This window comes from Aspergillus nomiae (genome assembly GCF_001204775.2).
Source record: "Aspergillus nomiae NRRL 13137 chromosome Unknown contig00133, whole genome shotgun sequence".
Lineage (NCBI taxonomy): Eukaryota > Fungi > Ascomycota > Eurotiomycetes > Eurotiales > Aspergillaceae > Aspergillus > Aspergillus nomiae.
This window is the reverse complement of record NW_015378188.1, coordinates 56,831-71,342: the sequence shown is the minus strand read 5'-3', so window position 1 is coordinate 71,342 and position 14,512 is coordinate 56,831. Positions and strand designations below refer to the sequence as shown.

Sequence of the window (14,512 nt, the reverse complement as noted above, 5' to 3'; positions counted from 1 at the left end):
TATTATTACCAGTAAGACTATATTTCGGATATAAAAGCTCGTTAAATTAGTTTTCTGTGGCCCCTACTATTAGGTGATATTCAAAGAAGCTAAGTCACGTTCAAATGGGTATATCTAGTTACAAGTGTACATATATACAGACAACATTGGCTCGCATAACCGGAGAGAATGGCTACAATGAGCCCATGACCGAGTCTGCTATGCCTGACCCGGCGGCACTGGTGCTGATCGCGGGCGACGAGGTGTTACCGTTGTAACTATCATTGATACCTTCTCGAGGGCGATCCCAGGTACGAATGTGACCTTCTGCTGTGTCAGCTGCTGTTATGTTGAAGTGGCATACGAAAGGCATCCATACCTTCAAGAGAAGAAGTCATGATCGAGTCTTCTTGGAAGCCCAACCAACAAATAGGGTCATCCCCGACGATTTTTGACTATTTACCGATTAGTTCTCATCAGCCTGATATACAATCTCAATCTAATGATAAAGGATATGGCGAGAATTGTGACAACGTACCATTATAGGTGGTAATAGGGCTGTCCGAGCCCTAGGTTCTACCGGATGACGGACTGCAGAGTCATATTCATTGTAAGTGTCTGCAGTTCGTTGAGAATCCGACCTCATCCGGTTGCTTGCACTGTCGGCTCTGTGGCGGCTGAAATGCTGTGTATTGCTTGCAATCATACTGGTTCGCTGCCGAGCACTAGCTTGATGCTATTATAGCGTAATAAGTTAATCACAGGCCTCTAGGAAGGATTACGTAGGGGTAGACGTACAGCTCTAGGGCGATGCAGCATGCCTACACTGAAATCCCACAGTAGTAGCCTGCAATCATCCCCAACACTCCCAAACCGGTATGTCCTCTCGTCACAACGCCATGGGTCGAATGCAACGGTAGAGACCCAGGAATTGTGTCCTTGACATCGTGCGACGATCTTGCGCTCCGGAAATGACCATATGGTAACCAGATCATCTTGGCCACCTGTCACAATGTATTTGCCGTCAGGTGACCAGCAAACGCATATCAAGCCTCCATAGTAACTACGGAAAATGTCTAGGACCCTATCCACTTTGTTAGCTGGCCGCTCATCACTCACCATCTGCCCCAACTGAAACGGAGCAGAAAGCACCAAGACCGTAAAACATACTCTTCCTTGAGATAGTCCATCACGCGTAGCGATCCATCCTCTAGAACCACAGCCAGATGCCTTTGATCGGGCGAGAAGGCAAACTGGGAGATCTTCTGATTGGCAAGTTTCCACAACGCAACGGGATTCGTCTTCTGGTTTCTGGAGTTTACGGATTTCAGTACCTGTAACGGTAGCCGACTAGATGCTTTCATCGCCTCTGCCGAATGATTGCTAAGTTCAGGAGTGAAAAGCGCATCTTCCTTCTCCTTATCATATACGACCAATTGTCCATTCGCATGCGCAGCCATGAACATGTTCTCTGATCCCGGAATCCATTTTATGTGAGTCACTGGAGAATTGCTGACAACTCCATTCTTGTTGATTCGTGCATACTTCTGGGAGATAGGCTCGTACCAAATTATGTCGCCAGCCGACGAGCCCATAACAATGTCGATATGAGAAGAACTTTTCGTTAGCTCATTGATATCATGTGTCAACATATGCGCTTTGGTGAAGAGGATTTTCGCCAGTGGTTCCTCTTTATTCTTTGAGCTAAGATCCAACCATTGGAATGCCCGATTGATATTAGCGAAGGCAAACAGGCCATCAGGGTTTCGATCGTTGAGTCGTTTGGAAGAAGCCTCATGGGTGATGACCCGTGAGACAAATGACGAACTGCTCTTTATGATGTTGTTCTTGGGCTTCCGTCTCTTTAAGCCATCCTTCGTAGGAACGGGCACTAAAGCAGGGTTGCCATCTGCGAATGGCGGCGCCGTCACCTTCACATTCGAGGTAAACACAGGGATCTTGTTTCGTTGGCCAACACTAACAAGCGACAGCTTGACGCCGGATGTTGGGGGTGTTGGAACAGTTGCAAGAGGGTTCGGATTGACGACGGGGGCCTCCGAAGGATGTGGAGGAGGGGTTGCGAGGTGCAGGTCATCTTTGAGGCGATAAGTCCCTATCGCAAAACCAGCATTAGCATGATACAAAGCTTGATAATACTGGAGCTCCGATGCGCATGAGGGACCTTGCGCCATGTCGCAAACACACCTTCTCCGACCTGCAGTGGACAACCGCCCTCCGGATGGCTGATTATGTTGTTGGTCTCCACGACTGGAACCGCCATGCCATTCGACGCGCCAGCTGCGTACGCAACCGGTACGGTATAGCGAGGCGGAGGCGGGGGTAGGACGCTGGTTCGAAGTCAGCAAGAGAAAAGTCGCAACAATGCCGTCATTTAAGGAGAAGCGCAACAAAACTAAAGCTTAAATAGCTGAGGAACAGAGTGAAACCGAAGCTAAATTAAACTGCAACTGGAACAAACCATGTGCCAACCAATCAACACATTCAACAGAGAAACAGGTAAAAGGGTGAATATAGATTATGGGCCTTAGAGGGTGAGCCTTACAACATGGTTGCTACCGTGCTAATAACCACAAATCAGCTAACGCAAATGAATCACTTGTGAGACAATGACAGCTGTGACAGGCTAGTCACGCAATTCTGTGGTGAATCCTCCCCCAAGAGCGGCACCCCGAATGGTGCTGCCCCAGGTGGCGTGATTTGGAGATGTGAAATTAGTTAATAAGAACCGATGAGACCATGCACAATATTCCAAAAAGACAAAACAGGACCCTCTAAAGCCTATCCTCAATTGATGATAGGTGTCCGGGGCTACCGGGGAGTGGTGAGCAGCAAGTTCAACCTAGCAACGATGGGCGGAGAAACGATCGGAGTTCCGTCTGCAGCTGGGGACGTAGAGAAGCTATCGGGATCAGGTACTCAACAACGGCCGAGTAACAGGAAAAAGGACTGGCTATTCTACCAAAATGGAGAAAACACGAAGTCCTCAGGGGGAGATAAGAGGAGAGCGGAGAGCGACAAAAGGAGGGGAGGGCCAAAGAGCGTTCGTGAGGAGAAGCTTTTCTGGGGTTGGTGGCCGCTTTCTCGTGTGCACGAGGCGGATCCGTGGGGCTTCCCAACTGCTGTTCCAATAATTATCGGTATTCCATATCGTTCTCCGCTTTGTCTACCATAGCCTAACCAAAAACTTTCTAATGATCCCAGATCGGCGCTGCCAGAGTAAGTTCGTTCCCCTTTGGCACTTTGACCAAGGTAAAGGGACAAAATTATAATGATAATGCTACAAGGAATATATCCATAATTCGGACGATTTACAGGTGCAACTTTTTCTCCTGAACACAAAAAAGCCAATTGTCTACTCATTCATCGCCGATTAAATGAATGCCTTGGGTATCTTGCATACAGCACCATAAAGACAAGGACATCACCCTCAAGTTCCACTTCCACTCACCCGTCGCCAAATCATTACCGCGGCTGCTCCAGCACAGACAACAGCGCCCAGTGCAATTCCCCAAGCCATCCATTTACCCTCAACGTCTTCCTCGCTCCGTGGAAACGCCGTGCTAGGTTCCATAGCTGCTTCAGCGATATGCACAAAGACCTCTTGCATTGAGCTCCAAGTCACACTGACATGGAGAGGTGAGCTGGGCATATTTAACATGGCAGTATATTCGTGTGGTTGATACTCAGCCCGTTGGGTAGTTCGATCGAGATCAGCCTTGAGAGCAACAAACACGCTTGGAAGCTCCTCAAGGTGAGGGTATTTGGATCGCAGGTCAGGGATATACGCAAATGAATCGGGATCCGAGGAGTCGTAAGTGTACACAATCACGTCACACTGGTCCAATAGCTTCACCTGGTTTTCCAGTATGGCAGGCTCTAGCTCACCCAACTCATCCAAAATCAGGTAGCATTGTTTACCCCCCGGCAGTTCCACTGTGTTGACGGCAGTGCGGGGTTGAATTGTAGGATGATATGTAGTGCTGAAGCCGCGCGCAAGGAAGGCGTCGAGAAGCGCAGACTTGCCTGAGCCAGGAGGCCCAAGGACATGACCGAGTACAACATTACGACCCACCCGCCCAGGGCGCTTTCTTCGCTTTCGTGGCCGAGTTACTTTTAGTGCAGCCGTTGTAGAAGGATTGCTTCTGTCGGATGATTCAAATCCAAGATATGCCAGGTACTCCAAGGTCGTTTTTGGCGACGTAAATGTAGTCATACTCCATTGCGCAAGCCAGCCCTGAAGTGTAACATGACCAACTTCATTCCGAACAGTAGAAGATGGGAATGAGCCGTCTGCCCATGAAGCGGGTAAGCCCGGGGTTGGCGCAAATAACGACGCCAATTCGGCATCGTTCAATCCACCGTCGTTATCCTTGTCCGAAAGGAGGAATAGATTCACGAAAAACCGATATCCTTCAGGGGAAAGCTCGGCAGACGCATATGGTGGAACCTCAAATCTGGGATGGAGAAAGCTTTCTTGAAGCGAGAGATTGTCAGTGTACTGGAAAGCCCGCAGTATGATCCAAACGGTTTCATGGCGCCCTTTCTCCGCATACATCTTGTTAAGATGTATAAAACCCCGGCAATCAATACCAGAAGGGGTCACTGAGGTTGGATGTGTCTTCTGGATGGTTTCCTTTATATGCACCAAGTCTTCCTCACTCAATGGCTTTTCGAAACATCTCATCTGGAAGTCCTCGAGCTCCTTATCAGATAAATAGCCGTCACGGTCCTTGTCACTGAGGTAGAAAATCCGTTGCAATGCCGCGACAGCAGCCGGTTTGAGAGCCGACTCCTTGGAGTCGAATAAGGGCGCAATTGGGTGAGTGACCGCCTTTTGACAGAGAAAGAAAGCCTCGTTCACATTGCGGTGTTCTCGCGCGCTTGTCCGAATGCATGAGTCGATTTCCTTGAATTCTGCCATCAACGGTAACATCTCTTCCTCGATAACTTGTGCTTCACTATGATCCGCGGCGAGATCGGACTTGTTGGCGCACAATACCACGGGTACATTGACTCCCAAAGAGCGAAAGTATGGAAGCCAAAATAGTGCCACTCGTTCATAACTGTAATGATCTGAATATACAAGCAAAATCACGTTTGATTTCCGGATCTCCCTTGCCAGGTTACTCCGCTCTTGAGGAAGAGCGGAAGTGTCCACCACTGTAGTTGTCGTGACATTCTCGGGGGTTCCGATCGTGGGAGGAATCGTGATCTGGGGTAAGATTGGCTGAATCTTGTTTGTCACAAAGACCCCTTTCACAAGCGATGTGATGAGACTGGACTTTCCAGTGCCCTCATCTCCGCAAACACAAATTCGCACTGGAAAGCGTCAGTGTCGCCTGTGACCCCAACTAGTGTTCTTGACAATATCTTCGCACCTGTAGCCATCTTTAACAAAGGAAGGCGGTTGAAAATGCTTTTTTCAAATCATTGCCAGATGCATTCTCCATAAAACGTCACTGTTGGACCGTAATCATCGGAAAACGTAGACTCGAATGGTTGGACAAAGCTCTTTCGGTATTCAGTTGCCATTGCAGTGATCCTCGGAGGTTAGGCGGTGGCTGTGCCGTCTTGCAGCCTCAGGTTTCAACAGTTCGCTGGAATCAACTATTGATGTACTACATGAAAGCGACGACAAGGTATCTTGTTTCGCGGTTCGTTAAGAAAGGAATAGATTCTATCATATCGTGACTGTAGGAGACGATTAATTGTTTTGGTGCTACAATCTGAGGTTTACGTTTACAAACATCGAAGAGAAGCTGACAGAAGAACCCAGCCACACTCAGTTACAAATCGAAACATGCCGCAGCAGGCTGCTTGCGGAACTTGCGCTATTGATCACTTGAGCTATGGATACTACTAGTAGTTGATTGACCTGAAAAGAAATTCACCATCTTCTAATGTAAGAATTTTGAAGAAGTCACTTCTTCGTCGATTCTTCGCTGCGGTGGTTTATCTTAGTTGTAATCCCACCACTCAATTACAACCGAACTGCGGGAATCTCGACCTTATTTAGTTAACCGTGAACCTGTCACTTAGTCAGATCCACCTCTCGGTCGTCTCCCCATCCGAACGGCGAACGGACTCCGCAGAATATCCTGTTATCAACTTCTCCGGCCCAATCTCCTAGAACCTCCTCCAATTCTCCTGCCACCTCTACCCTTCAGGCCCTAGCGAGCACAGTCAAAAATGCCTCTCGGGATTCATAATCCCTTGCCTTCGTCTTTGAATAGTATGTTTCATTTCACTACCCGCCCAAGTTTCCCCGCACTTCTGATAGAGGGGGCCTGAAGAATACTATACTAACGCTGTTTCTGCACAACAGGCGAGTGTAGAAAGGCTGGTAAAATCCTTGCCTCGTTTATCGACCCTCGGCAAGCTTTTGGTCCTGATAAGATCATTCCTCCTGAAATCCTAGCAGGTGCTAAGGTAAAGAACAATTTCGCAAACACTAAGTCACAGCCTGTGAATACAAAGAAAGTAGCGTCGGGAACTGACCACTGGTTTGCTAGGGGCTTGCGATCCTCACCGTTCTCAAGGCTGGTTTCCTAGGCTCCGCTCGATTTGGATCGGGCGTTGTTGTTGCCCGCTTGGCGGATGGATCCTGGTCTGCTCCCTCGGCTATCGCAACCGCAGGTGCCGGGTTCGGAGGTCAGATTGGATTCGAATTGACCGATTTCGTCTTCATTCTCAACGATGCCGCCGCTGTCCGAACGTTTTCTCAAGTAGGAACTCTAACTCTTGGCGGTAATGTTTCGCTCGCCGCAGGACCGGTAGGACGCAATGCAGAGGCTGCCGGAGCGGCAAGCACAAAGGGCGTGGCCGCAGTCTTCTCTTACTCCAAGACGAAGGGTCTCTTCGCAGGTATCAGCTTGGAGGGAAGCATGCTAGTGGAACGGAAGGATGCGAACGAGAAACTCTACAACAGCCGAGTGTCAGCCCGGCAGTTACTGAGTGGGACTATTAGACCGCCCCCAAGCGCGGATCCCCTTATGCGTGTGCTAAATTCCCGCGCATTTTATGGCAACGGGAGAAACGGGGATGCGATGTACAATGATATACCTGTTTACGACGACCATCATGATGATGTGGTGTGGGAAGGACGACGGGGAGATGCGTACGGACAGGGTCTCCGGCGTGACCGCACAGGTTCCAATGATGTGGATACCTACGAGTACCGAGACCGACCCCGCCGCGCAAACACATGGGCCGATGATATATACGACCGGCCTGCCGGGAGCCTGAGTCGCTCATCGACCACCCGTAGCCCTCGCAATGATACCTTAGACACATACAGCCGCAGCCGAAGTAACACAGCACCGTTCGAGGAGGACTATGTTTATTCTGACAACAAGCCCAGCCGACCCACGGCACCCAAGCCTGTTTTCGGGCAACGGACAGGACAAGCCCCTTCTCTGCGCCAAGACCAGGCGATTGCCCTTTACACCTTCGATGCCGATCAAGAAGGAGATCTGGGATTCAAGAAAGGCGACATCATTACGATCGTTAAACGCACCGAGAAGAAGGAAGACTGGTGGACGGGGCGCATCGGAGATCGGGTTGGCATCTTCCCTGCGTAAGGAAACGTTTTCTTCCCAATTAGCTTAGATCTTTGGACTAATCATCTGTTCTTAGGAACTATGTCGACACGGCCTAGAAATCTTACTGCCAACCCCTGGCTAATGCGGAACGAATTCTAATGAACCAAGAAATCAAGCCCTCTTTTCTTCCAAGAGTCCTTTCGTCTTTTCATGATTCACAATCGAACCGAAAGCGTTTCGGTCCATATTGCAGGAAGCACCATACCCAATTTGATCCGGAAATTCATGTTTCAGCTTTCTAGTGTAAGCGATAGTGTCGTCATTATGCGAAGTGGCTTGACCAGCGTGTCCGGGATTAACCCATGAGGAAACCTCAGGGATGTTTTGTATATCTGGATTTTGCCGAACTTTTCTGTCTGTCTGTATTCTTTTCTTTTTCGTTTTCCTTTTTTTAACTTTCTATTTTTTTTTTATCGTTCCATGTTCCTTTCCTCTTTTCCATGGTGTTGATAGTTTCCATTATTCTCGCGCATGCATTTCAAAGAAGGGTGGATTTGGTTTGGTTTTAGAATGAAAATTTCCCCTCTGCACTGTTTATGTCATTCATGATTACATCATCTTGTTTCGGTTCTCCTTTTGATTCTCTCCTCTTCTCGCTTGTGAAAGTTAGCTGCGCAGTGTCCAGTTGATTGGCTTCCATCAAAGGAAGGGATGAAACAAAGAAGGGACTGCCCACTTGTGACCATAGAGAGTCGTCACCGACAGGGCGAAAGTCCTCAGCGGACCTTTTGCGCAAAACGTGCGTGTATATTCCTAGGAATAGTTTAGACGGTTAAGCGATATCGCATTCCAACCGTACCTCACGCCTATGTATTATCCACGGGGCAGGCCTGTCACCCATCAATCCCTCCGAAGTCATCAGACGCTGTCAGCCAATGATAGTCCTGGACTCGAAGCACGAGACCCGCCAAGTAATACTAGTAAAATGTAAAGAGGTGGCTAGTTAATGCTTTTCTCGGTTGTCAGAGGCCAACAAGGCTGAGAAAGGCATGGCAACATTCCCGATGGTGGCTTGTTGATGGGGATGGTGGACGGCTATGGAACTGTTCCCAGAGAACAAATGAGCTTTCAGGGCAATAAAATACTACTAGTGACTAGTGATTAGAGGTTTGCGAGCGCATGAATTTGATCAGGTGTCCAATCATTCTTGTCACGGAAACAGTGAGGTTCATTGATCTCCTTATATGGCAGGAGGAAACTATTCGAAGAGAAATCCTCAATACATATATGTATGTATGTATGTATGTATCATGGTAGTCCCGTATCAGAATATCAGAGGTGATCACGGTCGAAGATGAATGACATGTTCCTAGGAGAGCCAAGAGAAAATTTAAAAGAAGGAAATAAGGATATACTATCTAAGAGGAGGCAGACAGGAGACCTCACCACTAGTCAGCATGTCCGGAACCAACGAGGAATGAAGGTTCATGCTCATTAGCATACACATCGTTGTGGCTTGGCTGCGCGGGTGGACATCAGAGGTTGGATTAAGTTGCGGATTTTATATACTTTTGCTAGTGGACACGTGAGAGACGCTCCCACATCGAACGGATTTAACCAGAATTACTAAGAATGAACGGACGCAGCGAGAAAGATCAAACATAAGAATTCCATTCTCGAGAACAATAGTTTGAATCAAATTGAAAACAGATCCATTCGGAAATCGAATCCTATTACTAGTTATCAGGCACGGGGGACATGCTGATCAACGATCGCCTATCGGCCAGACAGGGCCACTCTGATCGTCCCATTGAAAAACAGTGGAGCAAAGAAATGTGACTAAGCGCTGTGGTTGAAAGTCAAGGGTGTGATTATAATAAGAGATAATATACCTACTGACTCTCCCAATTCGACTTGATCAAATCAATAAATCTATTCTTTTTGCACTTATAGACAAAAATCAGCACGGTGTGACCTAGCTCAAACAGAAAGGCATAAGGAAGAAAAAAAAAGCAAATGACCTGCCCCCCTTCAAAAAAAAAAAAAAAAAAGATCTGAAGGGTATGAGGGTTAGTGTATAATATGGAGTAATAACCATTAAACCCCCGATCCCCGACTCTAAATCTGGACCGAACCGTTGTTCCTACACACAAACTAAGTGGAAGTGAAGCAACTGCAAGTCTGCTTTTCCCTCGCCGCCCGCCAACCAGCCGTCCTAAGTCCAGCCAACCAACCAAACGGCTTTCTCGAACAACCCCCCGAATTGTTAATTCCCATCCTCATCCACCATTTCCCCAAACCGATTACAGTTGATCCAACATTCACCACCAGAACTTTCTTCAGCCTCCTTCCTACGTCGGCTCGATACCCCCCTTCTTCTCTCCGACCTCCCTCAAACTCGCCTCTTTGTTCTAGAAACTCTGCGACAAGCCCCAAGGTCGCCGGATGCCTAACCCTTATCCGCATCTTCTTCACCCCCAGACACTCTGTTACTCTCGGTCAACGCTTCTTCCCCGCTTCCATGATTCCATGAACACCCATTTATTTCAAGTTTCTCTCGCCCTGGTGGTACAGTGACCTCCTCTTCACGAGGCGAGTATCCTATCGCCCTTGGGTCCTCCGTCAATTTCGGGTCGTCTTCCTCCTAGGTTTCCGGTCAAACCGCTCCCATGCAGGTGCGTTAGTCGACATGACCCTTACCGTTCGCTAGCCTTTTTTTTTCCACCCCCGAAAGAAACCCACCCAACCACTCTTTCGTCCTTGCCATAGATCTGTGTCTAAAGGCAAGGTTGTATGGCTGATCTTGGGTTGTCAGGCAATCCAGAACCTTGCGGGTTGCATATGAGAGCTCTACCTAAACTAACTTATTTTTGACCATGTAGGCTACACCGAGTCCCTCAGAGGCTGGCGGAGGATACGCAACGCGGAGAGGCCATGCGTCCCACCTGTCGATTAGTGACCCGAGTCACCATGTCACGGAGGCCATTGGTCATATGTACGACGATGATTACGACAAAAGGAACTCCCAGCGCCTCAGCTATATTTCCTCACCTTTGAGCGAATCGATCTCAATAATTCCCCCGAATCTTGCCGGCGCTGCATCCCCTACCTCACCGCAGTCGATACAATTGCAGAACCATTTAAATGCAGTCAACAATCATCACCCCGTGAACGGACAGTCCCGGCCGCCCACTGATGGGGCCACTTCTTTGAATAGGGAAAGTAGCAGTCCGGCATCACCTACCTCAACCACATCTCCTGGATCAACAGACACCGCCACCACATCTTTCCCCCTCAACGATATCGACTACGAGTCTGACCCTGCTGCTGTGGCCCAAGAACTTAACAATCTAGCCGCCATCCGACGAATGTCCATGGATGTAGCTGCCACGGGCGACCCCGACCTTCCGAGCTTCAACTCCGACTTCTCCGTACCACCCTCCCCATCCGCCGACGAAAATGACGCTGCTCGATTATTTTGGGTTCCTGCACGCCTGCATCCGGAGTTAGCCCCCAAGGAGTTCAAATCATTCCTCGAAAGTAAGACGGAACAAATAAAGCGGAGATCTGGCGACTTCAACTCCCTAGGGCCGGAACGCCAAGGGTCAACCGGAGGTCTTAGGCGGAAAAAGTCTATGTTGTCTAGGCAAATTGACAATTCACATGGCTATACGGATGGCGCAGAACGGTTAGAGCGAAAACGATCTCAGTCGAGAAGGGATCCTCTGACCCCTAATCTACAAGAATTGGAGACCTTGGTAGATAACTCTAAGCCGCGAAGTACGAGTCCTGTTACATTGTTAAATGAAATTCAGAACCTCGGAATCACGGCAGACGAAGACAGGCCAATCCTTCCGCCTGCGCCCCTGGGTCACAGTCTTAGACGATCCACGAGGACGCAATACAGAAAGGCGGGAAGTTTGAAGAAGGGTGAAAAGCTACCCTATTCCAAGCGATTCGCAAAAGCCTCCGATGTGAAGGAGGGCGCCTCATCAACTGCCAATTCCTTTGGTGAGCAGGCGACCTCGGGTCTCGCCCGAGTGTCAACCGATCCCACTCCCAGCATAACCCGAAATCAGGCCTCGGGGATACCAGCTCAGTCCGCAGCGTCACCGTCTAACGAAACAACCAGCTCCGCGCTTGAATCTGTCTCGGACCAGCTGCAGTCTGGAAACGACCGGCCAAGTGAGCCCTCAATGGCGGAATCCGGGGGCAAGACAAATACATCCTCCCAGACACGTCAGTGGCACTCGCGCCTCAGCTCAAACGGGCGGTCAACTTTGAACATCCCACCTACAGAACAAAAAATTCCAGAAATCATCGAAACTCCTCCGCCGGAAACTAGCGCAGCACCTACGACCCCTACCTCACTGTCAAGTGCCACCTCTGGGCGCGGATTAACTCAGGACTCCCCATCATCCTCGCTGCGCCCGCGAAGGGATCAGGTAATTACGATCAAAGTTCAAGCAAATGGTCACTACACAACCGCATGCATAGCAGGGACAGCGCGAGTACCCTTAGTGACTTCGCCAACAGTCCTCAGGCTCTACCGGGCAATAGCACCCGGACAGATAGTCTTTCGTTTATTCCTACCTTGTCAGAGGAACGCAAGCCGGAACCGAAGAAATCGAAGGACAAGAAGGAGTCAGAAGGTACCCGCAAGTCGAGCTGGCACTGGCTGTTAGGCAGCGAGGAAAAAGATAAGGACAAGGATAAAGAAAAGAAAAAGGACAAGGAGAGCGATGCTAAGAAGATAAAAGCCAAACTGGTTGATAAAGTCCATGAAACAGCAAATGCTCTCCCGTCTTCTAACGATTCAGGGCAACGTGGACGTGAAAGCCTTGTATTGGACCGGCTCGACCCTAAATTGGAAGAGGAACGTCGAAAGGACCATGTTAGAAGGACCTCGGGAGAGTCGAAGAAAGAGAAGGAGTCCGGCTTGTTCTCTTCATTATTTGGAGGTGGCAAGAAAAAGAGCAGCACTGATAGCAATCATAAGAAAAGCTCATCTCGGACCTTGTCTCCTGATCCGCCACCACGGGAACTTCGACCTGATGTTGATTATCCTTGGACCCGTTTCACCATTCTGGAAGAGCGAGCTATTTACAGAATGGCCCACATCAAGCTTGCGAATCCCCGACGCGCGTTGTACTCTCAAGTTCTGCTCAGCAACTTCATGTATTCGTACTTGGCCAAGGTACAACAAATGCATCCTCTAATGCTCGCTTCGTCAGCATCGCAGAGACATCAGAAGACAAGGGACCAACAGGACGATTATTCAGGATATCAGCAATACCAAGAGGTTAGTGTTATGTACTCTCTATAGCCATGCAGCCATTAACCTCATGTATAGGCCCAGATGCAGCACTACAGCGATAGTTCCTACGATGATCCTCAAATGTATGAATATGGTGATGACTCCCATGATGCTTATCGACAGCATACACGTGGTAGCAAAAATGGCTATGAAAACGGGCATGCCTACGGTCCCGGACATTATCAGTATGGAAACTCGACATTCGGTGATGATGTCCAGCTAGATGATGACGATGATGATATGTGGTGACAGGAAAGAGGAGTATCCTGTCCTTTTCCTTATTTCTCCTGCAGCACATTCAAATACCCCTGCTTTGTCCGCCCCCGTCTCTCCACAGCATTGCATACTGATCACGCCTTCCTCATTGTCTCTTGTACATGCCTTCAAAGGATGACGAAGGCAGCAACCATCCTTCATGCCCAGTGACGGAATCATACGATTCCACCGCTGTCGGTGTACACACTTACATACTGTTCCGTTCCATCCCTATATAACACGCCTTGCACCTGGCGGTATCTTGTCATGCCAGATAGTGCTTGGCAAATCATGTTGCCTTGGATTGGCAATTTTTCCTTGATTTGTTTGCATAGCGTCTGGGGTTCTCAATTCATTCTCACTTCTGGTTGTTTTGACACCTCTATTATACATTTCTATCCTTTCAGTTCAGATGTTTCAATGGACCGACAGCTTATCATGCTGCATGTTCAAGGGGATTGTCCTTGTCCCCTTTGCAATGCCCGCGGACTGATTTACTCTTGGATTGGTACATGACGGCATGGCACATAGTAGATTTGGTGGTACTCCGCAAGTTAGAATGATGAAGACCAGGGTACTGTATAGAATATACTACGTATCTTATTTGGAACCTGGAACCTGAGTCCTGTCTTGTTAGTTTTCTCGGAAATATAGGCGTTGCGGAGATAGTATCACGTGACAAAGGACATCTAATCTCCCCACCAGCCTCACCATCATCGTTACTGGCCTGCTGTGGCTGTACTCAGTCCTCGCCTCAACGTACGTCAAACGACTCTCCATATTCCTCAACCTGTCCGAGTTCTTAGCGATATTAGCTATTCAACTTTAATTCACTAGCCAACCGAGCAGTGACAGTACACAATCTGAACCTACAAGAAAGTGGAATCGTATCGGACAAGATGGGAGACGCCTACGAACGTGAGCAGTACGACACTCTCCTTTCTACCATCTCAGGGGCAGCCCAAGAAATGCAGCTGTAAGGACCAACCTACTCACAATTTACATACAGACAAAACAACGCCCTCCTGAACTCCCTGTCGTCGAAAGTTTCGGCTCTCAAATCCGTAACCATCGATATTCACGATAATGCTCGAGATCAAGACACTCTAGACCACTCGGTATGTCGCCACCCTACCAGGTTCCAACTGATTTTCACATCCATCCTCGTCATCACTCAACACGACCAATACCCGCAGTTAACTAATGCCGAATACAGAATCAGGTCTTCTCTTCCCTGTCAACGAGCCTGACAGGCAGCGCCAGCCGCTTGACCCGCATGGCACGTCAAGGCGATACCGTCGCCGTTTTGAAAGTAGCCGGAATCGTTATCGCTATCGGCTTGGCATTATGGGTGATACTGGGATGGATTTTCTGAGTCGATCGAGTCTATTCCCATCAT

General features: G+C 48.8%; 4 protein-coding genes across 4 annotated transcripts; 3 read left to right on the top strand and 1 right to left on the bottom strand.

Annotated features, from left to right (window-relative positions):
- Nucleotides 1-172: 172 nt before the first annotated feature.
- gem1 (ERMES complex Ca(2+)-binding regulatory GTPase GEM1) lies at nucleotides 173-5,475 on the bottom strand (the record flags this gene model as incomplete). The annotated part of the gene is made up of 9 exons (XM_015550345.1): nucleotides 173-303; nucleotides 359-434; nucleotides 518-715; nucleotides 778-1,063; nucleotides 1,150-2,092; nucleotides 2,185-2,327; nucleotides 2,977-3,119; nucleotides 3,449-5,319; nucleotides 5,379-5,475. Coding segments are annotated over 9 exons (3,810 nt in total), but the record flags the coding sequence as incomplete, so codon positions are not given.
- Nucleotides 5,476-6,144: 669 nt separating this feature from the next.
- ANOM_005087 (SYLF and SH3 domain-containing protein) lies at nucleotides 6,145-7,870 on the top strand. Its single transcript, XM_015550344.1, has 4 exons — nucleotides 6,145-6,232; nucleotides 6,326-6,429; nucleotides 6,513-7,576; nucleotides 7,636-7,870. The coding sequence occupies exons 1-4, from the start codon at nucleotides 6,190-6,192 to the stop codon at nucleotides 7,655-7,657; spliced, it is 1,233 nt and encodes a 410-aa protein (XP_015406905.1). The 5' UTR covers nucleotides 6,145-6,189; the 3' UTR covers nucleotides 7,658-7,870.
- A 2,233-nt stretch (nucleotides 7,871-10,103) lies between these two features.
- Nucleotides 10,104-13,107, top strand: ANOM_005086 (putative telomere silencing protein Zds1; the record flags this gene model as incomplete). Its single annotated transcript, XM_015550343.1, has 4 exons — nucleotides 10,104-10,216; nucleotides 10,424-11,986; nucleotides 12,085-12,843; nucleotides 12,895-13,107. The coding sequence occupies exons 1-4, from the start codon at nucleotides 10,211-10,213 to the stop codon at nucleotides 13,105-13,107; spliced, it is 2,541 nt and encodes an 846-aa protein (XP_015406904.1). The 5' UTR covers nucleotides 10,104-10,210.
- A 905-nt stretch (nucleotides 13,108-14,012) lies between these two features.
- On the top strand, nucleotides 14,013-14,488 carry ANOM_005085 (SNARE domain- containing protein; the record flags this gene model as incomplete). The annotated part of the gene is made up of 3 exons (XM_015550342.1): nucleotides 14,013-14,089; nucleotides 14,123-14,231; nucleotides 14,330-14,488. The coding sequence occupies 3 exons, from the start codon at nucleotides 14,013-14,015 to the stop codon at nucleotides 14,486-14,488; spliced, it is 345 nt and encodes a 114-aa protein (XP_015406903.1).
- Nucleotides 14,489-14,512: the final 24 nt, after the last annotated feature.